Source organism: Primulina huaijiensis, chromosome 12, assembly GCF_012295235.1.
Source record: "Primulina huaijiensis isolate GDHJ02 chromosome 12, ASM1229523v2, whole genome shotgun sequence".
Taxonomy (NCBI): domain Eukaryota; kingdom Viridiplantae; phylum Streptophyta; class Magnoliopsida; order Lamiales; family Gesneriaceae; genus Primulina; species Primulina huaijiensis.
Genome location: NC_133317.1, coordinates 18,087,762 through 18,114,462, shown reverse-complemented (window position 1 = coordinate 18,114,462; position 26,701 = coordinate 18,087,762). Strand labels below are relative to the sequence as shown.

General features: G+C 40.2%; 2 protein-coding genes and 1 pseudogene across 2 annotated transcripts; 1 reads left to right on the top strand and 2 right to left on the bottom strand.

Annotated features, from left to right (window-relative positions):
• Nucleotides 1–2,937: 2,937 nt before the first annotated feature.
• LOC140989452 (uncharacterized) lies at nt 2,938–5,007 on the top strand. The gene has a single exon (XM_073458649.1). The coding sequence runs from the start codon at nt 2,938–2,940 to the stop codon at nt 5,005–5,007; it is 2,070 nt and encodes a 689-aa protein (XP_073314750.1).
• Nucleotides 5,008–8,894: 3,887 nt separating this feature from the next.
• On the bottom strand, nt 8,895–22,335 carry LOC140989451 (5-methyltetrahydropteroyltriglutamate--homocysteine methyltransferase-like; annotated as a pseudogene).
• Nucleotides 22,336–25,889: 3,554 nt separating this feature from the next.
• Nucleotides 25,890–26,701, bottom strand: LOC140989329 (uncharacterized). The gene is made up of 2 exons (XM_073458523.1): nt 26,582–26,701; nt 25,890–26,497 (listed from the first exon to the last, which is right to left on the bottom strand). Exons 1-2 carry the CDS (start codon nt 26,699–26,701, stop codon nt 25,913–25,915), a joined length of 705 nt encoding a protein of 234 aa, XP_073314624.1. The 3' UTR covers nt 25,890–25,912.

Sequence of the window (26,701 nt, the reverse complement as noted above, 5' to 3'; positions counted from 1 at the left end):
AGATTACTGAAAGTCGTGGCCTATATGCATCTTTCCGTGGCTTTACATTTTCTGTGTGATCATGGGAAAACTGGTCATTCCACTTCTTTTTTTAGCATTTCTTTAACTTATCTTAGCCCTTTGTTTAAATTTCACAGTACTGTTTGTGGGATCATTTCAAGGAACTAGATTCAATGCCATTGATCAGATCCATGCACTTAGCTAAATTTGTTGCCGAAATGGTTGTATGTTTTAGTCTTTCATTAGCAGTTTTGAAGGCAGTTGAGTTAAACGACGCCATCCATCCTACTCCCAAAAGGATTATGCATTTCCGGGTGATCTCAAAGTAAAGTTTGCCAAAAGTATTTGTTTAAAATCTCATAACCAGTAACACAAATAAGAGTATTTTGAACATTCATAAAACTTAAAACATGGCGGTTCTAGGATTAGCCTCCCGCTCAGTCCAAGCCAGCTCACTGGTCCTCACCCCTCGTCTCCTTGACATCATCATCACCTGTATCGATCAAGTCTAGTGAGTCTAAAGACTCAACACGTATAAACTGGAAGGTAGCAAGTACTACATAATAAAACCACATGCATCTTCAAAATAGGACGTACATACTTACAACCCGAACATGCATACGAAGACTTGAACATACATATATAGACGTGCCATCAACGCAAAACTTTTCATAAACATGATTGCGTCGTACATACATGAGCATATATAACATCATTTTGCGTAGAAGCATGTTTCAAAGCAAGTGACCCATACATAAAAGCGCCTGATCAGACTAAACAACAGTACTGGGCTGACAGGCAAAATACACTGCCACATACATGAGATCCCCATTCATGCTTTAACGGGTGGATTGGTCCCTGGTCATGATTTACCGCTTTCCAATCCTGATCTAAACCCGGTCATGCTTTACCGAGGTGGATTGGTCCCTGGTCATGCTTTATCGCTTTCCAATCCTATATATAATTTGGTCACAAGACATTTAGCATACCTCAAAAACTTGAAATATTTTCTTTTGCACGTCGAACATACTTACTTAACGTTGAGAGATTCGTTGGATCTCACTTGGGTTATTACTGCACATGCTAACATGCTATCATGCACCTTAAATTGCATAGCTTACTCACCTTTACAAACTTAGTACCCAATAATAAAATAACTTATGACCTTTTTATAACCTCGGGACTTGAATAAAGTGGACATCACACCAACCCCAACTCAAACCCCGAACTCACCTTTGAAACGAAGCAAGAAGTGTCAAAAATAATGAAAGGCACGGACCTTGTTTAAACCGTAGTTCAACGTTCCCCAATCAAACTCATTAACATGTAATCTAACTTGTGGAATCCTAGGACCATATGACATAATAGTACCCAAGGGAAGCAAGAACACCAGAATCGAAGCCTAAAATCTGCCTGAAGTAGCGCCTATGCGCGGCCCTGCAGCGATGCAGCAGCTCCCTGCGGTGCTGCTTTGCAGCACCTAGGCGCTTTTTGGCATGTACTGGCAGCGCTGCGGCACCTGCAGTGCGGTGCTGCGGCATGGTCCTACGCGAATTCACCCAAAATTGCACCAAGTTCTATCCTATGACTTCTAATGCATGCATACCCATGAAGAATTGAAACGACACCACGAAATGCACAAGATCAACCCACTTGACACTCATAAATGCAGAAAGGAACACCCGACGAGTTCCAATTAAGCCTGCAACAAGAACTTCTCAAGAACACATCAAGAACACTTTTTTTTTTCTAGAAAACGCAGTTTGAGCATTCCCACAAAAACGGTCATAACTTACTCAATTCTTATCCAAATAACTCAAATTTTATATGAAATCAAAGGTATCAAAAAGTTCTACGTTTCATCTGTTGAAAGTTTTTCCAGAAAACCGACTGAAAAATCGCATTAATTAAATTGACAGCAAATTCGTATTTTGAGATCCAAAAACGATTTCAAAAGTGATCCAACCATATTTGCTCAAACTTCTACATAACATATGCATGATTTGTTATTTCAGGGTAACTTTCCAAATTTTTTGAGAGCTATGTTCTTTTTTCATATGTATTAGTCAACATTTAGCTGAAATAACAGAGAATGAGCAAGTAAAATTGTTCGTTCTTTTCGTATACTTCCGATTGATACATTTTTTGTCCAAATGAATGAATATTCTCCATATCGTTGTGAGGTGATCCATTCTTCCGATTTGCTATATAGGTAATACATTAACCATATCTTGGAATTAATAAAATAACCGTAATTCAACAGTTTTAAAATAACATATATATTATTATATCTGTGATTTATTATTTGATCTATTCTCTTTACTACCTTCGATATAAAATGGCTTAATGTGGTAAATTGGTAATACTTGATTTATTATTTTAATCGTCCCTTGTTATGCATTAAAAATAAAAAAGCGGATTCATTCAATAGGGAATAGTACCGACAGACTTTGTGAAAAAGGAAAAGAAAGTAATCCAGTATCATTGCATTTGGATACAATATCTCCCGCACCGTACACAAAGCAGGAAAAAAAAGAGGACGAAGTTACACCGGTGATACCCCAAGGATGAACCCATCAAGATTAGGCCCAAACTCCCGGCCCATCTCTAGAGCCCACAGGTGAAGGGCCCATGAGCAGCCCATGTATTCTCCTATAAATACCAGGTTTGAGCGTGTGATTTAGAATTCAATATATTGTTTTCAGCAGCACCCATAGCTGCTCCCCCCATATATCCTCAGTCTCTGACTTGAGCGTCGGAGGGGCTACGCCAGGACACCCTCCTGGCCCCCTTTTAACGGTCTTATTCTTTATTTCAGGCTTAGGGTAATCTTAAATTCCACGTCTGAACTAGTGACGCTCGTTGGGATCGGACTCGAAATTTCCCGTGAGTATCACTTGGCGCCGTCTGTGGGAAAACTTGAGTTGAGACATAGAGATGGTAGGCAGGAAAGGAAGTAGAAGAGCTACCTCAGCATCATCGCATCCTGAGAGGGGACCTGAGCAATCTCATGTTGAGACAAGACATGAACAACCGCGTCTTGAGATGAGACAGGAACAACCTCATCAAGAGACAAGAACCGGGCAGCCCCTTCACGAGACAAGGGTCGAGCAAACCCGCCCCAATGAGAACGTGGGGAACTTGACCCTGGAGCAGTTGGGCAAATTTATCACCCGGACAGTGGATGAGGCCATGAAAAAGAATCAAGAGTCTGTGTTTGTAGAGGAACAAGCCGTCGGTCAGGAGCGTGAGGAAAATGTTGAAGTCCACCAGAGCAGGGTGGATGAGACGCAACCCCTCCCAACTGGAGAGATTAGTGAGATGGGGGAGATGTGGAAGGAGATACGTAGGTTGAGGGAGCAGGTAGGAAGCAGGGCGTTGGTACCCAAGAGAGGAAGTCCTTTTTCACTAGCCTTCTTGGAGGAAAGGCTTCCTCCGAATTTCCGACAATCTAACGTTGGTGAGTATGACGGACATACTGACCCCGAGGAACACTTGGGGAGATTTGAGAATGCGGCTTTGTTGCATCAATATTCAGATGGAGTCAGGTGCAGGGTGTTTCTGGGCACATTGGTGAGGTCAGCCCAACAATGGTTTAATACTCTACAGCCCAACTCCATACAATCTTTCGAGGATTTCTCTACAGCTTTCTTGCACCGATTTGCCAGCAGCAAGAGGCACCAGAAAAACTATTTGAGTCTGTTTGTGATGAAACAACAAGAGGCTGAAATTTTGCGAGAATTTGTCCAGCGTTTCAATAGTGCAGCACTGGAAATACTAGCGGCTACCCCTAACATCATGATAAGTGCCTTTACCCAAGGGCTGAGAGGGGGAGAATTCTTCAACTCGCTGATCAAGAAACCTCTGTCGAGCTATGATGACTTGTTAGCTCGGGCGGAAAAATATGTAAACTTGGAAGATGCCCAATGGTATAGAAGGATGGAAAACCGACCCGGAGGGAGTAGGGTGGAGGGAGCCGAGAAAGGCGGTATGAAGAGAGGTGCAGGTGAGAGGGAGGAGGACAGAACCAGAAGTAGAGGACAATTCTCAACACATGTTCCTCTGAATGGGAGTCGGGATAAGGTGATGGAGGTGAGGGAGTCAGGGGAGAGGGAGGAGAAGTCGCAGAGGGTTGAGAGCAGTGCTCGACCTCCGCCGCGAGGTAGAGAAGAAGGATCCTCGTCCGGGAGTGAGCTGAGATCTCGCCCATGTTCTAGGCGGGGTCGATGCCCTCCGTGGATACATCAGAGGATCGAGGAGCCGAGGAGAGAAGGACGAGGTCAGGATGTCCCTCGGGAGCCCGCTGAACCGAGGAGGGGAACGAATGAGGATAACCACCCTACGAGAGGAATGATTCATATGATCTCGGGGGGTGCTATTGATGGGGATTCCGGGCGAGCGCGGAAGGCGCATGGGAGAAGGTTGGAGAATTTTGAAATATCTAGGAGTGCGGACTCACCCCAGGATCCTGTCATTAGTTTTGGACCGGACGACCTCCGAGGCATTGTGGCTCCTCATAACGATGCCTTGATGGTGACGGCCACCGTTGTCAATTACGATGTGGCACGAATCTTTATTGATAATGGAAGCTCTGTTAATATCCTGTTCAAGAGCACTCTGGATCAGATGAAGGTGGAGGGATTTGAGTTTGAACCGATCTCTACTCCCCTATATGGATTTGCAGGACATGTCATCCCGCCGCTCGGTCAGATTGTCCTTCCTCTTTCTTTGGGACATGAGCCTCGACGGGTAACGAAGATGACAACATTTACCGTGGTGGACACTCCATCCGCTTACAATGGAATTCTGGGACGGCCGGCCCTAAAGTATTTTAGAGTTGTAGCCTCCACATATCATCAGAAGCTTAAGTTTCATGTGGGAAAAGGAGTTGGAGTCTTGTGCGGGGACCAAAAAGTCGGGCGTCGGTGTTATGAAGGGGTAGTGAGGGAGGAAGGAAAAAGAGCGCGTGTGGAGGTTAACATGATTATGAAACGAAAAAGTGAGTGAATTGCTCCTATTGAAGGTACAAGAAGATCAGAGGGGAAAGTTGGACCCAGAGTGGGAGGGACTTTCAGAGTGATTGATAAATTTAATTCAGGAGCTCATTACTTGGAGAATGCTCAAGGAAATGCTTTAAAGAGACCCTGGAATGCTTACCACCTTAGGGAGTATCATTCTGGATTTTATCGTCGATGTATTTCATCTTTGCATTTTCCCATGTAATCAGTTAGAAATTAATAAAATCAAGTTCTTCTTTTCAGTTCTTGAATGTTGGAGTATTATGAAAGTGAGAAAATTTTTTATTTTCCTACTAAGGCATCGCTTAGTAGAGGAGCAGCGTGCGGGAGAATTTTATTTTTCTACTAAGGCATCGCCTAGTAGAGGAGCAGCGTGCGGGAGAATTTTATTTTCCTACTAAGGCATCGCCTAGTAGAGGAGCATCGTGCAGGAGAATTTTATTTTTCTACTAAGGCATCGCCTACCAGAGGAGCAGCGTGCCGGAGAAAAATTTAATTTTCCTACTAAGGCCTCGCCTAGTAGAGGAGCAGCGTGCGGGAGAATTTTATTTTTCTACTAAGGCATCGCCTAATAGAGGAGCAGCTTGCAGGAGAAAAATTTTGTTTTCCTACTAAGGCATCGCCTAGTAGAGGAGCATCGTGTAGGAGAAAAATTTTATTTTCCTACTAAGGCATCGCCTAGTAGAGGAAGAACGTGCGGGAGAATTTTATTTTCCTACTAAGGCATCGCCTAGTAGAGGAGCAGAGGGTAGGAGGAAAATTAAATCTTCCTACTAAGGCTGTACCTAGTAGAGGAGCAGGGTTGGGAAGAAGAGAAAATTTTTTTATTTTCCTGCTAAGGTATCACCTAGCAGAGAAGTTAGAGGGTGGAGGTGTTGAAATTTTATTTTCCTGCTAAGGTATTACCTAGCAGATAAGTTAGAGGGTGGAGGTGTTGAATTTTTATTTTCTGTCTAAGGTATCACCTAGCAGAGGAGTTAGAGGGTGGATGTGTTGAAATTTTATTTTCCTGCTAAGGAACCACCTAGCAGCGGAGTTAGAGGGTGGAGGTGTTGAATTTTTATTTTCCTGCTAAGGAACCACCTAGCACCTAGCAGAGGAGTTAGATGGTGGAGGTGTTGAATTTTTATTTTCCTACTAAGGTATCACCTAGCAGAGGAGTTAGCGGGTGGAGGTGGTGTAATTTTATTTTCCTGCTAAGGTACCACCTAGCAGAGGAGGTAGAGGGTGGAGGTGTTGAAATTTTATTTTCCTGCTATGGTACCACCTAGCAGAGGAGTTAGAGGGTGGAGGTGTTGAATTTTTATTTTCCTGCTATGGTACCACCTAGCAGAGGAGTTAGAGGGTGGAGGTGTTGAATTTTTATTTTTCAGCTAAGGTATCACCTAACAGAGGAGTTAGAGGGTGGAGGTGGTGGATTTTTATTTTTCTGCTAAGGCGTCGCCTAGCAGATGAGTTAGAGAGTTCGGGAGGAGAAAATTTTTATTTTTCTGCTAAGGCTCGGCTTAGCAGAGGAGTTATGAGATGATGAGGTGAGAGTTTTATTTTCCCGCTAAGGCGTCGCCAAGCAGTGGAGTTAGAGGGTGAGGACGTTGAAGTTTTATTTTTCTTGCTAAGGACTATTTTCGCAAAAGAGTCAAGGGTGTGGGGAAGTGGGAATTATTTTCCTTCAAAAGCTTAGTAGAGGACCTTGAAGATGGGGGCGACGAGGGCATACCGTGTTAGAAAAATTAATTTCGTTTGTCGTTAACGAACTATGTTTGCCACTGCGAAAATTGCGGGCGAAGGGAGAGTGCGAGGCGCTGTGTCGGGCGAGTGTGGTACGCGTTGGGCGAGCTGGGGGCGCTGGGCGAGCGTGGCGCTCGGCAAGGGCGAGGGCGAGGCGCGCTCGTACGGGGCGAGGGCGCGTCGGGCGAGCAATTTGCGAGGCGGTGGGCTCGGCCGGGGCGAGGCGAGCGGGGAACTTGCTTGGGCGAGGAGAGGCGGCGTGAGGCGAGCTGGGAGATGGCGAGGGCGAGTGTGACGCTCGGCTAGGGCGAGTAGGCGCGCTAGGCATGACTGCACGGCGAGTTCTCGGGTGGCGAGCTGGCGTGCGTGAAAGGGCTAGCGTGCGGTGGGCGGCGTGGGCGAGCAGGCGCGCACGGCGAGGGCTCGGCGTGGGCGTGCAGGCGAGGTCTCGAGTGTGTGCTCGGCTTGGCAAGCAAGCGCGCGCGACGAGGGCTCGGCTCGGCGTGGGCTTGTGGCGAGGCTTTGTGGAGGGGCGTGAGGGCTGTCGGGTGGGGGCGAGGGCGAGGCTTCGATAGTGTAAGCTGGCAGGAGAGGGCGTAGGACGCGCGGGCGGCCGAGCAAGGGAGGTGCGCGCTCGGGCGAGGTGTCGGCAGGGTGATGAAGCAAGCGCGTTGAGCGTAGGCGGGAGAGTGCTGCAGAATCGCGACTTGATTTGTTTCCAAATTTTTGGAGACTGACAGATGGTGGGAAAAAAATGCACAACTAGCACCCGGTAACCCGATAACAGCATAATTAATCGAACTTTGAACCTACGATTCAGTTTGACTCGGGAGGGGGAGACCGGTGATACCACAGGGATGAACCCATCAAGATCAGGCCCAAACTCCCTGCCCATCTCTAGAGCCCACAGGTGAAGGGCCCATGAGTAGCCCATGTATTCTCCTATAAATACCAAGTTTGAGCGTGTGATTTAGAATTCAATATATTGTTTTTAGCAGCACCCTGGCCCCCTTCTAACGGTCTTATTCTTGATTTCAGGCTTAGGGTAATCTTAAAGCCCACGTCTGAACTAGTGACGCTCGTTGGGATCGGACCCGAAATTTCCCGTGAGTATCAACCGGTATATCCTTTCCATTAATTTTTTAAAAAAATTAATTTTAAAAATTACGGGGGCTCTCGTTCTTTACTATTTGAAATTAATCTTAAAGAGACTTCAAGTCAAAAATTAATTTTTTTAAAAAAATTTGTGAGGCTCTCGTTCTTTACCATTTGAAGGAAAAAGGACATTACACATGCATTGGCCATGGCGGGCCAAACTTTTGATTGATTTTTTTATTTATAATATACTTTTTTAACTTATAAATTTTATTATTATTTTTACAAATATTTAAGACATAGTTCACCAATTGCTTTGTAGATAAGAACTGGTGAATTTTGTAACACAAGTCAACAACCTTTTTGGGTTGATTTCCAGCAAACTCAACTACCTTCTTCCCTGAGCATGAAAGACAACGAAAATATGTGCCCATTTTATTCTCCAAATCTCACCAACAATTATCATTTTCTTTTTGCATAAAAAAATCACGCATCCGAAGAATAATCTCCATTTGTCAAAATAGACGCGATCATATGCTTTTAGTCAAAACACAGATAATCTTTTAAAATTCAAATTTAATAATGGTTACTACTTTGAATTCTCCGAAAGGGTTCCATACGAATTCATTGCGATTCAGGGGATCCAAACGTAGTTCGTCCCTATGTAGCAAGATATATTTTTTGATCTAACGATCCCGACTCATTTGATGGTAGTAGTCAGACCCTGACATGTGGCCACCAGAAATGAAAATAAGACTCAGCTTAAGTGAGGCAGAAGATGCCATCGGGAAAAAATATTCGATTTAAGCCTAGAAAGTAGAAACCTTACCAAACGGAAAAGAATAATATGAGGAGAGATGTGAGAATTTCTTATCTAATCTAACTACTAACGAAATTGTAGGTTGGAACCTAGTACTATATGGGTTTTGGAGACTCACTTTGATCACCAGACAAAAAGAGAAATGAACATTGATGACTGATGCGTTGTTAAATTTAATGCACGATACCACACCTGTCCCAATCTAAGGGTCAGTATATAAGAACACCAGAAGCTAAAAGTGTAGAGAATATGATATATAGTTCATTGACTTGAAAATTCCGAAACAAAAATGAAAATAAGAAAAATTCCCAACGAGCGGGCTACAACTGCTAATAATAATATTTCACCACAACAATTATTCAATAATTAAACAACAATTCCTTTAACAACAAATTTGAGAACTATAGAAGTTTGATGCATCGAGCGCCTCATTTCACGCTAGCAAGCTGAGTTCGGAGGAGCTTGGCTGCAGAAACCATATTTTCCAATGCAGGCTTCACTGCCCCGTACTTGCGAGTTTTGAGTCTACAGTCAGGGTTAACCCACAAGATGTTGGTCTCGAGGACAGCAAGCATCTTGTTAATCCTGTCAGCAATTTCTTTGGTTGATGGTATCCTGGGGGAGTGAATGTTAAGTAAAAGTGGGGCCATTATATATTATATGTTAAATGTGTCAAATTTGATATGCTAAACGTTTCAAATTTGATTGGTTTGTGCCGACAGAAAAGGAAAACGATTTCCTTTGTTCACACGGGAGAATTCATCTATAAATACGTGCATAATTTGTATTGTAAGATCATCCCAAAATCAAAAGTTTTTTAGCTTTGATAAATAGAGAGTGCATAGAAAAAAAGAGTATTTTTTTCTTGAGTGCGGGAATTCTCTTGTGTGAGTTAGAGAAATTATTTTCTCGGTATACTCGGGTTGGGAGTGTGAGAAATATTGAATGTATTGGTGTATACACTTGTTGTAATATTTCTTCCAGTTATAAAAGTTTCAGTGCTCCGTGGACGTAGCCTATATTGGGTGAACCACGTAAATCTTTGTGTTCTTGTTGATTATTTTATTCCGCATTTTTGGGTACTATATTATCATCGTGGTTGGCATCGCTTCGGGGGTGTAATTCCCCAACAACTAGTATCAGAGCCTTGTTGTGAAAATTCTTAAGAATTCTGAGTATGCTCTGTGGTTGCAGCTTTGTCTGATCTTCCACATCAGAAAAGATTTTTTAGATTTTTTGCTAAGGCTAGAGAAGTGATGGCCGGAGATGATGGATCGGGACCGGGAATCAACAAGTTCGACGGAACAGATTTTTCGTTCTGGCGGTTACAGCTAAGAGATTATCTGTGCAGTAAGAAGCTGCATCAATCTCTATCAGGAAAGAAACCGGAAAAGATGGAGGATGATGATTGGGAGCTCCTTGACCGACAGGTTTTAGGTGTCATACGATTGACCTTAACAAAAAACGTGGCGCATAACGTGGCGGAAGCCAAAACCACGGAGGAGATGATGACCATTCTGTCAGACATGTACGAGAAGCCATCATCAAACAACAAACTACATCTCATGAAGAAGTTATTCAACTTGATGATGGGAGAAGGTGCTTCGGTGGCAAAACACATAAATGAATTCAACACGATTGTCTCCCAGCTGACATCGGTGGACATCGAATTTGATGATGAGATTCGTGCACTTATTCTTCTGGCGTCTTTACCAGAAACTGGGGAACCGATGCGGGCAGCGGTTAGCAGCTCTGTTGGGAAAGGGAAACTACAACTCAATGATGTTAGAGATCAAATCCTTGCTGAAGAAGTTCGTAGGAAAGACTCGGGTGAAGCATCATCATCGAGATCTTCTCTAAATCTTGATAACAGAGGAAGAGGAAGGAGTGGTGAAAGGAGTTCCAACCGATGGCGCGGTAGATCCAAGTCAAGAAATGGAAAAGACAAAAACATCTTTGAAAATAATATGAAGTGCTGGAGCTGTGGTGAGACTGGTCACCTGAAAAAGAACTGCAGATCAACGAAAAATAATGCCAATGCTGTCACTGAGGAAGTACATGATGCTCTGCTATTATCCATGGAAAGCCCTGTTGATTCTTGGGTTATGGACTCGGGAGCTTCGTTTCATACCACTAGTGATCGCGATGTATTTGATAATTACATCGCTGGCGATTACGGAAAAGTTTTCCTGGCTGATGGAAAACCCTTGGAAATTTTTGGTGTGGGTGATGTACGGATGAAGATGTCGAATGGATCTATCTGGAAAATCAACAAATTCAGGCATGTACCAAAATTGACACGCAATCTGATCTCGGTGGGACAGCTCGATGATGAAGGCCACAATGTGACCTTCGGTGATGGTTCCTGGAAAGTGAACAAAGGAGCCATGATTGTTGCTCAAGGAAAGAAAACTGGAACACTGTATATGACTTCCAGTTGCAGAAACACATTAGCAGCTGTGGATGCTGGAGCCAATTCAAGTCTATGGCATTATAGACTTGGACACATGAGTGAGAAGGGAATGAAGATGTTGGTGTCAAAAAGAAAGTTACAAGAATTAAAGACTGTTGAACACCAACTATGTGAAAGCTGTATCTTTGGAAAGCAGAAGAAGGTGAGCTTTTCAAAAAGCGGTAGAGAACCGAAAGCAGCAAAGTTGGAGCTGGTTCATACTAATGTATGGGGACCATCTCCTGTGACATCCCTTGGAGGTTCGAGATACTATGTCACATTCATTGACGAATCGAGTAGAAAAGTTTTGGTTTATTTTCTGAAAATAAATCTGATGTTTACGAGACCTTTAAAAGATGGAAAGCCATGGTGAAAATGAGATCAACTTGAAGGTCAAGTGCTTACGGTCTGACAATGGTGGAGAATATGAAGATGGTGAGTTCAAGAAATATTGTGCACAGAACGGGATGAAGATGGAGAAAACCATTCCTGGTACACCTCAACAGAATGGTGTAGCTGAAAGGATGAACAGGACCTTGAATGAACGCGCAAGGAGCATGAGATTGCATTCTGGATTGCCAAAATCATTCTGGGCTGATGCTGTTAACACTGCAGCATATCTGATCAACAGAAGACCTTCAGTACCACTGGATTACAAAATACCCGAAGAGGTTTGGAGCGGCAAAGAAGTAAACCTTTCTTTCTTGAAAGTGTTTGGATGTCTATCCTATGTTCATATTGATTCAGCAAGCAGAACAAAACTTGATCCGAAATCAAAGAAGTGATTCTTTATTGGTTATGGAGATAATGAGTTTGGTTATCGTTTCTGGGATGACCAAAATCGGAAGATCATTCGGAGCAGGGATGTAATCTTTAATGAGAAACTTCTGTACAAGGAAAAGTCAGACATTGGAGCTGGAGATGAATGTCCTGAAGTCAAGAAGACTGTTGAAGTGTCATTGACAAACATTCCAGTGAATGAATCGAAAACCAGTAACCAGGAAGATGAAGAAGAAATTGCACAAGATGATGACCACAAACTCCGGTGATTGAACTCAGGAGATCTTTGAGAACCATTAGACCACCTGATAGATACTCCCCTGCACTTCACTATATTTTGCTGACAGACAAAGGTGAACCGGAGACCTATGAAGAGGCAATGCAAAATGATGATTCAACCAAGTGGGAGTTGGCCATGGAAGATGAAATGGATTCACTGTCATCCAATCAAACGTGGGAGTTGACAGAACTTCCGCAAGACAAAAACGCGTTACATAACAAGTGGGTGTACCGGTTAAAAGAAGAGCATGATGGTAGCAAGCGGTACAAGACAAGACTTGTTATAAAAGGCTTCCAACAACTGGAAAGAATTGATTACACCGAGATTTTCTCTCCGGTGGTTAAATTAACCACTATCAGGACAGTACTTGGACTAGTGGCGAAGGAAGACTTACATTTGGAGCAGTGGGATGTAAAAACTATGTTTCTTCACGGTGACCTAGATGAAGAAATTTATATGAAGCAGCCACAGGGCTTTGAAGTACGAGGAAAAGAGAGAATGGTGTGCAAACTTCAGAAGAGCTTGTACAGTCTCAAACAAGCTCCAAGACAGTGGTACAAGAAATTTGATGGATTCATGAGTGAAAATGGATCCCTAAGGTGTCAAGTTGATCACTGCTGTTATGTGAAAAAGTTTGACGGTTCTTATATCATACTACTACTATATGTAGATGATATGCTGATAGCTGGAGCTTGTCTGGAAGAAATTGATAAACTCAAGAAAGATTTATCAAAGGAATTTGCCATGAAGGATTTGGGTGCTGCAAAGCAAATCATTGGAATGAGGATCTTTAGAGACCGGGTGAATGGATTCTTGAAGTTATCTCAAGAAGAGTACGTGAAAAAGGTGGTTAGCAGATTTAATATGGATGAAGCTAAATCTGTGAGTACTCCTTTGGCTAGTCATTTCAAACTAACCAAAGCACAATCACCATCGACGGAGCAGGAGCAGGCTTATATGAATAAGGTTCCTTATGCTTCTGCTGTCGGAAGCCTCATGTATGCAATGGTGTGCACAAGACCAGACATAGCACATGCAGTGGGAGTTGTGAGCAGGTTTATGAGTAATCCAGGAAAGCAACACTGGGAAGCAGTTAAGTGGATTCTCAGGTATTTGAAAGGTACTGCTAGTTGTTCTTTATGCTTCAGGAGATCAAAATTTGGCTTACAGGGTTTTGTCGATGCCGATATGGGTGGTGACCTGGATGGCAGGAAAAGTACTACTGGATATGTGTTCACATTAGGTGGTACAGTTGTAAGCTGGGTGTCTAAGCTGCAAAAGATTGTTGCGCTTTCGACTACTGAGGCTGAGTATGTTGCAGTTACAGAAGCTAGCAAGGAGATGATATGGTTGAAATCCTTTCTGGAGGAATTGGGTCAGAAGCTTGAAGATAGCACATTATACTGTGATAGTCAGAGTGCTATTCATTTAGCAAAAAATCCTGTTTATCATGCTAGGACAAAGCATATACAGGTTAGGTACCATTTCATTAGATCAGTGCTGGAAGATGGAGTCTTGATGCTGGAGAAGATTCCCGGAAGCAAAAATCCGGCTGATATGCTCACGAAGACGGTAACCATTGACAAACTGAAGTTGTGTTCAACTTCAGTTGGACTGCAAGTATAAATGGAGATATATGAGCTGCTGCAATGATGGTGTGAAGACATGATTGAAATCAAGTGTTCAAGTGGGAGAAATGTTAGGTAAAAATGGGGCCATTATATATTATATGTTAAACATGTCAAATTTGATATGCTAAACGTATCAAATTTGATTGGTTTGTGCCGGCAGAAAAGGAAAACGATTTCCTTTGTTCACACGGGAGAATTCATCTTTAAATACGTGTATAATTTGTATTGTAAGATCATCTCAAAATCAAAAGCTTTTTAGCTTTGATAAATAGAGAGTGCATAGAAAAAAAGAGTATTTTTTTCTTGAGTGCAGGAATTCTCTTGCGTGAGTTAGAGAAATTATTTTCTCGGTATACTCGGGTTGGGAGTGTGAGAAATAATGAGAGTATTGGTGTATACACTTGTTGTAATATTTCTTCCAGTTATAAAAGTTGCAGTGCTCCGTGGACGTAGCCTATATTGGGTGAACCACGTAAATCTTTGTGTTCTTGTTGATTATTTTATTACGCATTTTTGGGTACTGTATTATCATCGTGGTTGGCATCGCTTTGGGGGTGTAATTCTCCAACAGTGAATGTCATACACACCCGGTCCAATTCCACCACCGTATTTCACTCCTTCACGGAAAACTGATAACAGCTTCTCATCAGATCGAGAGTTTTCAAGGGTGATCACATCCGCATCCATGTCAATGATGGAGTGGATGATGTCATTGAAGTTGGAGTAGCACATGTGGGTGTGGATATGTTGATGAAACATTAGAAAGCGAAATTTATAGCATTTTGTAGGATAAATCGTTGGTGCTAAACAAGGCATAAAAGTATTGTTTCTAACATTGTATCATAACAACGTGCCCAAGAGTTCAAACCCCTAACATGAAATTTTTCTTATATTTCACCAAATCGATATTTGGTGTTTAGTAATGTTGCCTCGCTTTATACCTGATCAACAGAGATGTATATGCCTTGGATACTAATCTCGAATCTATGTTGTTTGGCCCCTGACTTACATGTGAAGAGACGTGATAAATTAGAAAAATGTTAATGTTCCACCACTTATGAATTCAGCTATTTGGGACAATGATTTTTAACGATCGTTATTTCTGTTATACTGACTTGATATTCAAAAAATTATCTCAATTATGGACTAAACTGAACAGATGGCAACAAATGTACCAGCAAATTTACATTGCTTGTCACGGAATGAAGTGCAAAGATTAAAGAAAAAGCACCTGGGTTGTGTCCTCAACACCACAGTTGGTGATTCTGAAAGAGTGGACAGCCCAGTCCAAGTAGAAGGCATGCTCCGCCTTCCTCAGTGGCAAACCTTTTCTCAATGCTGCTTCATCGATCTGAATGACAGTGATGCCAGCTTTCTTAAGATCCTCAACTTCGTCTTTAATGGCCAAAGCAATCTGATAGCATGTTTCAAACCTGAACCACAAAATGTGAGTTGGGATTATTCCGAATAGTGAGAAACAGAAGTAGAGTACATCCATCCTGATAAATATTATGGTCAGATATATATGTATATACCTCGGTTGGTCATTTCGTACGAAGGACCAGTTGAGAATAGTTACAGGGCCAGTAAGCATTCCTTTCATTGGACGCTTAGTTATACTCTGGGCAGCAGTGGACCAGAAGACTGTCATTGGGTTGGGGCGACTCACATCACGGTAAATGATTGGTGGCTTCACATAGCGAGAGCCATAAGATTGTACCCATCCATCGGTGAAGACAAAACCAGACAATTGTTCTGTAGAACCCGATAAATCAGATTACATATAAGTCATGCATAATTACTATTATTTAAATTAAAATGATTTTTTTTATGCATGAGGGTTTAAATTCGTTAAGTCGTGATCATTTATTTTACGCAGAAGTTTAGTTTTATCTTTTCGGTTAAATACGCGACGCCGGACTGGAGTTGGAGTATTGAGATAAAATTTAATAATAAGAAAATATTCATAAATTTAATTTAAGCCAAAGGATAATTTATTTTAATGTAAAAGGATGTTTAAGGATTTATTTAATTAATTAGAGATAAATAGTAAATAAGTTCTATTATGTTCAATAATTAATTAAAAGCCTAAATTAAAAGGTGTAACCAATTGGAATAAATTAATCTAGGCTTATTTTATTTAAGAAATTGTAACTTAACATGTTAGTAAATTTATTTTAAGAATTAGTCATGCATGCAAGATAATTACTATCCTAAATTAATTTATTAAATTCACTAAAATACATATTGAGTGTTTAAAACTTTAAAGAGTTAAAATTCAGGAATTAAGTAATATTTTACCCCATTTTGATAAGCAATTTTCGGCCAACACCTTAAAGATTTAATTAAGTTTGACAACTCACCATTTTTGATTCCTTTCCTTATCCTTTCTTGGTAGATAATTCCCACACTTTTAATTACCAAAAATTAATAATTAAGCAATATTTCTACCATATTTTGATAGCAAGAAATCGGCCATCATCCCATTAAATCTCCTTCAAATCAAATAATATCACACCTCATTTCCTTATCTCTCAAACTCAAGGATATAAAGATTTTTATCTTGCCATTCAATCCCCATTTATTTTGCAACTTCCCCATTCATTCCCTCCATCCTCACTCTCGAAAATTTCAGAGAAAACATGCAAGAAAAATCGTGACTTGCATCAAGAAAATAAGAGAGAAAAGTAGAAAAGAAAAGGAACTTTGCCTCCGCCGTGCCGTGTTCGTCTTATCATTTGTTTTCTTTCGTAAACAAATTCCAAGCATGCATATGTTATTTTCTTTCTCTTCAATCAAATCATATACATATTTTTTTAAATCATGTTGTGTCTATAAATCATGAAGCAAAACCGAAAAATTGATAGCAACTTTCGAAATTCTATGCATAGATTTTCGGCCCTTTCACTTGTGCTTCACGGGTTGTATTGTTTTTGTGATTTCAGGGGTTAAATCGGTTCCAGGCATTCAAGGCTGCATCTAAGCATGTTATAGGGTGTGTTAGGGAGGTGTTGGTCCATCGGTTTGAGTCCCTTTGCCACAGCAAAACGAAATGGACAACAACTCTCCATAGTTGCAAGTTGTGAGTTTCGACTTCTTGTTTGGATTGTCTAAGTTGAAGGTTCGGATCATGGTTGGTCTAAGGCCTCTAACCATGGTTAGAACCCTTCCTTAGCATGTCTAGGACGTGACCAAGATGACCTTTCATGGCTTGGTTCATGGTCCCATCGATTTTTAAAACAAACAACACAATTGCCCCTTCGGTTTTCAATTTTCTGATTTTTGTTGTGTGAGTTGGTTTTCGATTTTGAGGATGTTTGGTGGATCTTAATTGTCTTCTAGCCCTTAGCCATGGTTCACACAATACCTCATGATGTCTAGATCAAGCCATGGTCGATCACATGGCCATCGGAATGACTAAGACAACAAGTGAAGCAATACGCCCCACGCGTGCAAAATGGCGTTCTCGGGTGGAGCTTTGGATTGTCGTAGGTGTTTGTTCAAGCCACACCTTAGGATGTTGGGAAGAAGATCTGGTCAGTGGTTCAAGCCCCAATGGCCATTAGCCTTGTAATCGAAGCATTTCAGACGAAGCTGCTGCCGCTGGAATTGGACAGCAACTTTGTCTTCGGTTCAGAGGTCATGTTTGAGTTCTTGGTTGACTTTTAGCCTATGGCCTTGGACTGGACAGTACCTCATTGAGTTAGAAAGGTCATGTTTTTGGCTGTTTGTGATTTGGTTAAGTTTAGAAGTCGTACGAGAATTTACGGTGCAATGTGCCAAAGTGACTCTCGAAAGAGCGTTTAATGATTTTGGCATCCATGCACATTTTTCGTGTATTACAGCCCCTGGTATATATTTTCCAGTATTTTAGGTGTATTTTAATCAAGGCTAAACGATGGTTCAATGTTGGTTCGGGTTGGTACGAAGCCATGGTTAGATACTAAGTTTGTTGGGCGTAATTGTCTCGTTTTTGGTTCGGTTATGAAGTGTTGGTCAAGTTGAAATTATTTGCATGTGTCACATGTTAGAATTAGGTCGCAGCGAGCCTGGGAGCGATCCAACTCATTCAATAAAATGTGGTTATAATTATATTACGTGCATAAAAATATAAAATGTTTATTTTTGAGATATATGCGATATGTCTTGTGGCCACCTCACGATTATGGGATTTATGGGATTATTGATTCACCCGGTGACTTACGACCGGTTTATGATTATGTATGGGTACGGATATCCAGTCCAAGGGCTGGGATGATCTCTACCGCCCAGTATATTGTGGTTTATTCTGATCATGCGCTTACGTTCATGTTATGTTACGGGCCACTTGCGTAGAACATTATCTCTACAGAAAAAATTATGATATGCTAAATTATGACAGGGCTCTATTGAGCAAATATTTTACGTACGATGATCAGTTATGCACGTATTTATAATTACTCATGACACGATTTTCACGTTACGCTTTACGATACGATATTTTATGTTGCATGTGATTTTATGCTATATTGACTTGTTATTCATGATATATGCATGCTGAGTCTTCAGACTCACTAGACTTGATTGTTGTATGTACTGGTGAGGTCGAGACCGAGGGGGGGACCAGTGAGCTAGCTTGGGTCAGCAGTAGTAGGAACCCGATGACCTCATTTTTTATCATTTACTATTTATGCTCAAACTCAGTTTTTTTACTTTGACGAATAATTTTTTTAGTTGTGGTGTGAAAACGATAATTTCTTCCGCTGTTACTTTAAACATTAAATATTTTTATCAGTTTATTTTATGAATGAGGCATGTTATTTATTTTAAGAGAAAAATTTTAAATAATTCCGCAAATTTACAAATACAAAATACGGACCTCTACATGTTCTCTGAAGTACTCAACCATATCGTTCCTTTGTAATTTAATTTAAATAGTTAAAAAAGTAAAAGCACTATTAAAAACAAAGATTTCATCATTAGATTCAATTGTTAGAAAGCCTGACATGACATTTAACTTATTTGTTAAATTTATATTGGGTTACCTCTGGCTCTCCATGAACAAGGACGTCAATGTCAAGATCTTCCTGAAGCTTGACAACTTTGTTGATCTCCTCTTTGATCGATTTAACATACTCTTCCTCCGAGATCCTAGAATGAAGAATTTTCACCTTTAAAATATGGGCTTTTAGAAAAATAAGAATTACGAAGTGACAATATGGCAAAATCACTCACTTCTTGGCTTTGTATTCACGGCGGACTCTTCTGAGTGAAAGAACCAATAGTGGTGGTTGGGAGGATCGGAAGGTTGAGCTTCTTTTGTTGAGCATGAAGCCTAGCACTGACATTTGTAGCACGACGATGATCAGAACCCTTCAGAGCAGCAGCCTGGTAGATAACAAAGAGCGAGATTCCATAGGTGAGTGCAAACAATTTTAAAAACTTATCAAATAAAAAGTATGCAGATCAATCACTTACGGACTTTTGGACAGCTTCATTGTTCACCCTTGGAGATGATTTCCTGGAAGCCTGAGCTTCAGAATTTCCAGTGATGAATGCCTGAAACGTAAAGAACAGCCTGTTAGAGTAGGTGTCCGTCGAGCCAAGTGTCGGCCGAGTGTTCACATTGAAACTCTAGTACAAACAATCTTTATTTTAATAATATTTGAAATTATTGTTTTGGCACATCTTTATCTGTATACACATGCTAGTTACATAGATAAAGCCCTTGAATATACAAATAGTAGAAAGAATATGAGATGCTCATATGATAAGTATCATAAAACTCATATTTGGAATACTGTATATTTTAAACATGAACCGTATGCCTTTCCTTTGCTTAAAAAGTACTAGAATTTTTTTTTAAAAACACATGACACGGCCGAACCCTTTAAATCCATGAAAATATTTTCATTAAATATTTTGCTCCATTTTAACAATGAACCAACCAACTAGTATCTAAAAAATCAAGTGAAATAGTTAAAACATATAAACGTCAAATGTTTGACCAAACCTAATAAGCAATAACCGCGAAAAGTACCATCCTCTCAAAAACCATTCAAAACATAAGTAAAAAGTCAAAAAATCTTTAACGTAAATCGTAAACCATAAATCGTAAGTGCGGAAAAGTAGAAGCCCTGGTCCTCGGATTGTGTGCACCGACAGTCCAGAAAAATCAACCATCAAGACCTCCCGTAATATTAACATCATCATTACCTGCATCCATCACGCCTAGTGAGTCTAAAGACTCAACACACCATCATCTTGATATCAAATAATACGTATAAAACCACATGCAACAGTGAAAATACTTTTACGTAAAAATAACATTTTCATTACATACATAACATGAACCTTAATCTTTCCCTTTTCCTCAAAACATAACATAAAATATTTTATCATGATCATAACATTTTCCTTTGCCTTTGTTGAATTCAGATCGTTAATTGTGACTTTCCTCAATCCTCAAAAATTCGATGGATCCATATACATGTAATCACAGTACTGGGCGGCGGGGGACATTAGCGACACTCTCACCGGTCAACTGAGCCCTGGCCTATCCTCATCGAATAGAAGTACGATCGTCGGGATCCCTCTGGGTCCTTCTCCCATAAATGGGCTCCCTCTGGGCCTTTTCTCTCACGATATTCCCATTCTTATCCTCATATCCTCAATGGTGTCACTAGAAATACGATCGTCGTGCTCCCACTGGGACCATAACCTTTACGATATCTTAAACATAACATCATAATAGTCACAATTACTTCACTTCCTTCAACGTTTTACATTTTCATCACTTTATAAAAATCATGCGTAACATGTAATTTTTGTTTTTGAAACCAAGCATGCAACACGTCTTTTAAATGTCAACCTTAAATCATAAAAATCCATGGACATTTAAAAATCATAATTTAACATTTAAAAATTCATAAACATTTGAAATAATCATAATAGCATACAAAACATCTTTCAGAGCACTGTCATGACGATTACTAATTGTTAGGTGTAAAATGATCGTTTTACCCCTAGACATAAAATTTCTCGGTTTTGACTTTTTTTCTTAATTTCTCTGACTCCAACAGGTCCCAAATAATCATTTAAGCCTAAATTAAAATTTTCATAATTTTATTTAGCTTAACTACTAGACTTTTTAATTAATTCGTAATTATTCGTTTCGAAGGCGTTTTAATCCCGAAAAATCCCAAACTTTAATATAAAATTCCTAAATTTAAAACTTAGTCTTTTTATATTATTTTAGCCCTCGTAAACCCCGACTCGACCCTCGTGAGCCATGTTTCAATTAATTTGGTCATTTAAAACCCTATCTTGACCCTCTAAGGTTAAACCCGAGCCATGGCTCGATTTCCTCAAGCCACCCTCGAGCCAAGCTGAGCCAGACCCTGCCTCACTCCTCAAGACACCCTTCTAGGCCCATGGAACTCACGGACCAGACCCCTAACTCGAAAACACAAGCACACCCTCAGCATAAGCACTCGGCCGAGACTCCCCTATGGACAAGGACTCTTGTTTCCATTTCCTAGACTCTAGCCGACTGAGCCACCCTTGGACCAACATATTGTGCCCTCACCTAGGACCCTAAGAACGTACCCTAGCCCAGCCTGAAGTCCCCAGATCGAGCCATACTTCCTGCACGAGCCGCTGAACCCTGCGCATCAACCTTTGCTTCTCGAGTAAGAGTTCTAGCTTGCTAGGACTCCTCCCAGCCCTCCCCACTTGAGCCCCAATGTGGTTAGAACCCAACCTTTGACTGAACCAGACTCTGGTCAAGCCCTGGCCCCCAAGCCGTGGCCCAACCAGCCGTCTGTACAAGAAACTGATCCTCTAAACCCCATGACAGCAATATTGAATCTAGCTTCTTGTTCCTTTATGTGTAGTGTTTTGTGTGTGTCTTGGACCCCTTTAAAACGTGTAAAAACATCACTTGATCATGTCTTAACATCATGACAGCCTCTTAGTACTTGAAAAACATGAATCGTAACATAAAACCAATAGTTTATATCATGTATATGAATAAATCCGAAAATATTAATAAGAACACCATGTTTTCATGCAATCATAATTAAAAACGTTAATACGATGTGATAGACGAGAAAAAGAGATATAAGGCGTGCCTTTGCGTTTTAAATGCACGAATATACGTTGACGATTTGCGAAGAACAGGGCAAGACCTTGGCTTTGAACTTTCCTTGCTAGGGAGGTGGGGTTATGGGACGTGGGGTTATGGGGTTTAGGGTGGGGGTTTTTGTGCTTTAAATACTCCCTTAAACCATCTAACAAGGCTTAGGCTTATTAATCGCTGCGTTTGGTTGAAATGATAGGACAAATGAAATGATTAATACAAAAATGATTAAGTATATGATAAACCAAGATTTGTATGGTTTGCTTATATCCTTTGTTGTGTTTGGTGAGATTTTTAAGGGTGTGACTGAGAAACTTTTTTAATGTGTAGTACCAAAAATACCCTTTGCTATATTATTAAAATCATCAATTTCATACCTATTTCTGCTACCACACATTTCATCCCCGCTCATTCCCGCAAGATAACCCTAGCCATCAACACTGTACATTGAACTACGAATTTCCGTCAACAATGTGTGGGTCTTGATGTGTGTACTGTGAATCGTACATGTGAAGGATTGAAAATCGATTCTGAAGGTTTTTACTCGAGCGACATGGCGAGAATTTGTAACTGAGCACATATTGCGGAGAAGAAAAATCGATAGACAACCATCTGCACTGAATGTGAGTAATTCTGAGAAATTTTTTTTAAGTTTTTAGATTTACGAACGTTTGATGATTCCCGTTAAATTTTTTTAGAAATAATTTGATACATTCTTTTTCCAGTATACAACAACGTTTATGGGTTGCAAGTTGTATGGGTGGACGTTGTAAACGTGAATCAACTTTGATTTCTCTGGTGGTCGGTTGTTATCGATTTAATTGTCATCTTCTCCGTTGTAGATCTTAACTTCTTTTGAATTTTTTTGGTTTTCTGAAATTTCTGTTCTTGAGAAATAAATAATTCCGTTGCAAATGTATTTTACACCGATATGTATATCTACGTAACTCATTTAGGAAATCATTGACTGATTTTTTACCGTAGCTTTCATGGATGTGAAGACACCACCACAGTGCGAGTGCGGCAATGGGTTTATGGTATTACGTGAAGCTGGTCCACATTCAACACGACCAGGCCACTATTACTTTATATGTCCAGTCGGTTTGAAACATCGGAACCGATTCTTTTGGTACGATGAATATGAAAAAGTATGTTCGAACAATGAACCATCATCCAAAATTGAGATGTGTTCAAATTCGTCGCAAAATCCTACTTCCCCCTTTGTAAAGCGTCGGCACACACAAGCATACAATGCATGTTGTAGTTCACAGTCTTTCAATTTGAAGAACGCCGAAACAATTGACACGGAACAACACGTTCAAACCAAGTCAGTTAAGGCATCCACCACATCAGATCCACCAAATGATTCAGTGGACCAAACACCTATATCTATCGAACAAGTTTGTTGTTGCTTTGGTTGCATTTGCTCAATATTGTGTGTAATGCTGTTTTTCATCCTTGTTATTGTACTTTCGAAGTAAGTAAAAACTTGTGTGTATGCTTGTTATGTTGTAATATTGGCGTGCGAAATGTTGTCGACGTTGGTGCTTGATATCATATATGTCCTTGGCTCTTTGTTTTTATTTTGTTATGAGCTGGAAAAAGACTTGGTACTGTACTTATTTTCTGCTTCTCCAAGTTGTAATACACTACTATGTTGTTATTGTACATTTTAATGTTGAATCTAATTCAGAATGTATTTTAAGCTTTACATTTGTCTTCATAGCGTCATAAGTCAATGTAATTTCATTTGTAACCCCCTGTACAAACGATGCAATGAAGGAATGCCGAGATGACAGTAAGAACCCCATTCTCACATTTTCAGATGTCAAGATTTTGTTTTAATATGCATTGTATAGTTAATTCAACTAATGTTTGAACTTGAATGTCCATAGGGAAGAGGACAAATAATGGCAAGGGCTTAAGGTGCATCAAGCTTTTTAAGTTCTGCTTCTTCCTTGGGATGCAAAGTAAAGTTAATCTTCTATATTGATGCATCCGAAGGGGAATTAGGTTATTGTTCTAAACATCTTTTACTTGTTTTGTTATGTTGTCGAGATATGAACATGTACACACTTGAATTTATTGTTTGCACAGTTGTCCTTGGTAATTGAGAAGAAGTGGTTCGGTTAATGGGATTGGCTTTAATTGCATTTCTGATTAAGTGTTATTTTCGGTCCCTGTTAAATACTAAATAAAGGAGAAGGTATTATATTGAATACAACATCATGCCTATGTATAGTGGTTGACCTACAATGCCTACCACAGCACATCAATTAATATTCTGTATCTTATAGGATATGGCATTAATTCTGGCAGAAGTGTGAGCATTTAAATCGTTTTTCTTCTACTTAAGTGCAGTGTTGAGTTTCAATATATTTGTCCAATATCTTGCACTTAACAAAAACCTTTTTTTGGCTCACAGAAGAAGATGTCTGTGACTTTCCCTAGTAAGTCTCAAGAATCTATCACCAGCAAGTATGTAGTACCACTGATATCATTGTTATCAGATGAAGAAGGCGAGGGTCTTGATCAACCGCCAGCACCTTCCGACACCAGTAAAAAGGTGGGTTTCTCTTTTCAACCAAAAATCCTTTTGACCCTGTGGCACACATGTACTACAAAGAACTAATGAAGCATTTAACCACCAAGAAGCGTGGATGTATTGCACAGAATGGTGCGTTGAAGAAGCGTGTTACTGAAGATAATTGTGTAACAGTTGTTGTCATCGATACGTCAAGCGACTCAAGTGGGTAATCTAGTTACTTTATTCAGCAAGTGATTTGGTCTTGAAACCACCCTTTTGTTTCTTTTGCAGTGTATTATAGTCGTATATGTAGTCGATGGTTAGGTGGTCAAGGCTACTTCGCTAGTTTGATGTTGCACTGTAATGAAATGATGCTACGTAGCTGTACATGTACATATATTATTGTGTTTAACTAATGAAACCACATGAGTTGCACTGCACATGCTATTATTGTGTTTAACTAATGAAATGTTGTTGTACATTTAAATGCTATTATTGTGTTTAACTAATGAAATGATGCTATTATTACTGTACATGCTATTATTGTATTTAACTAATGAAATGTTGATGTACATGCTATTATTGTGTTTAACTAATAAAATGTTGCACTGTAATGAAATGATTAAATGAAACGACATTTAAATATATTATTGTCTTTAACTAATTCATAGCCCATATGCTTTGTAGCTGTACATGTACATATATTATTTTGTTTAACAAATTTCATTTGTTTTATGCTCCAAAACTATTGTGTTACAAATTTCATTTCCGTAAACATAGAAACACATTTTATATGTATTGCGTAGCCATTTTATATGTATTGCCAACAAATCGTTCTGAAGTTAAGTTTAAGGGAAGGAGAGATTATTGGGCGACGATGAATGTTGCGCGTTCATTTTAGAAAGATTGCTAAAAAAATTGTTCCAAATCTGTAGCTGAATGTTGTAAATTGTTGGCTTAAATATTTTACGAATGGCGTACAAGGGGAGAGGGCCAGTGCATAGCTCCACATTCTGTTGAAATCTTCTTACGACAAATCAAAGGTTGTGATTCTGTTTGGCTGTGTAGTGAAGCAAGAAAATATCCTTTTTGTTGTGCAAGAAAGGTGAAGTCCCGTGTGGTGTAACATCAATTTTGGCATAATTATCAGTACGTAACGTGGCCAAACTTTTCTCAAATGAAGGCATGAAGCTTTGTTCTCCAAATCAAACCCAGTCGATAACATTCCATTGAAGCATAATATCAATCAAAGGCCAAACTAATTGTTACAGCTTTGGTCTCCAAAAGCAAGCCCTTCTACAAAAACAACAACTTCCCACAATACAATTCGATTGAAAGAGACGAGTCTGCGGCAGCAAAAGTCATTTCAAAGTTTGAGTGTCACACAAATTCAACACTTTGTCAAAATAATTACAGGAAAAGTTAATATTACCCCAAAAGTGCCGCATGATAAGGCATAACGTCAACCTCCTCTTAGTAACCGTCTCGCTAAGCTCAATCTTCCTCCATGACCCAGGCGCAAGGACAGTGATAACTTCGCATGGTTCTCCACCAATTCTTCGATAACCATAACTTTCTCGTCCTCGGTCAACTCCGGAATTGTTTCCATGACCTTTAACACATTGTCTTGGGCATCGCGCATCTTATCATCAGCTACTTCTTTTTGTGTTGCTAATTGTTTGATAAGGTCATTCATTGTGTCTTTGGTGATGGTGGCGAAATTATTTATGGCTTCTACAATCGCATCGTCAGCAGCGTCTACATGTTTCCGTTTCTTACCCTTTGCTTTCGCCGCAGATGTCGGGCGCGAGAACGGTGTGACAGATACAGAGATTGACTCATCAGCTCCCTCATGAACAGAAAACAATGCGTCCATATTCATACATGTATCGTTAGGCATTTCAGGTGTCATTGTAAGAACCTCTTGAACTGCGGCAGTAAAATGTTCAGCTTTCTCTCCGGTTGCCCGATCATTACCAAAGATTTCGCACCAATCATGGTAATACGTCCACCTTTTGTGTCTCATTGACCGTGCGTTGTTGTCTGCCTACGATTTTAATATCACATAATACCGACCATCAACAATTTTCTTCAATAACAAAAGACAATTAGTTTTGAAACAAAAACATACCTTTATTAGTGCATCCCATATGTCGTTTGAAGCTTCAATGGTCTTCTCTGTGTCGTTCCATCCTACTCCACTTTTACTTAGTAACGTCACCAAAGATCCGTACAAATTTCTTCCACACAT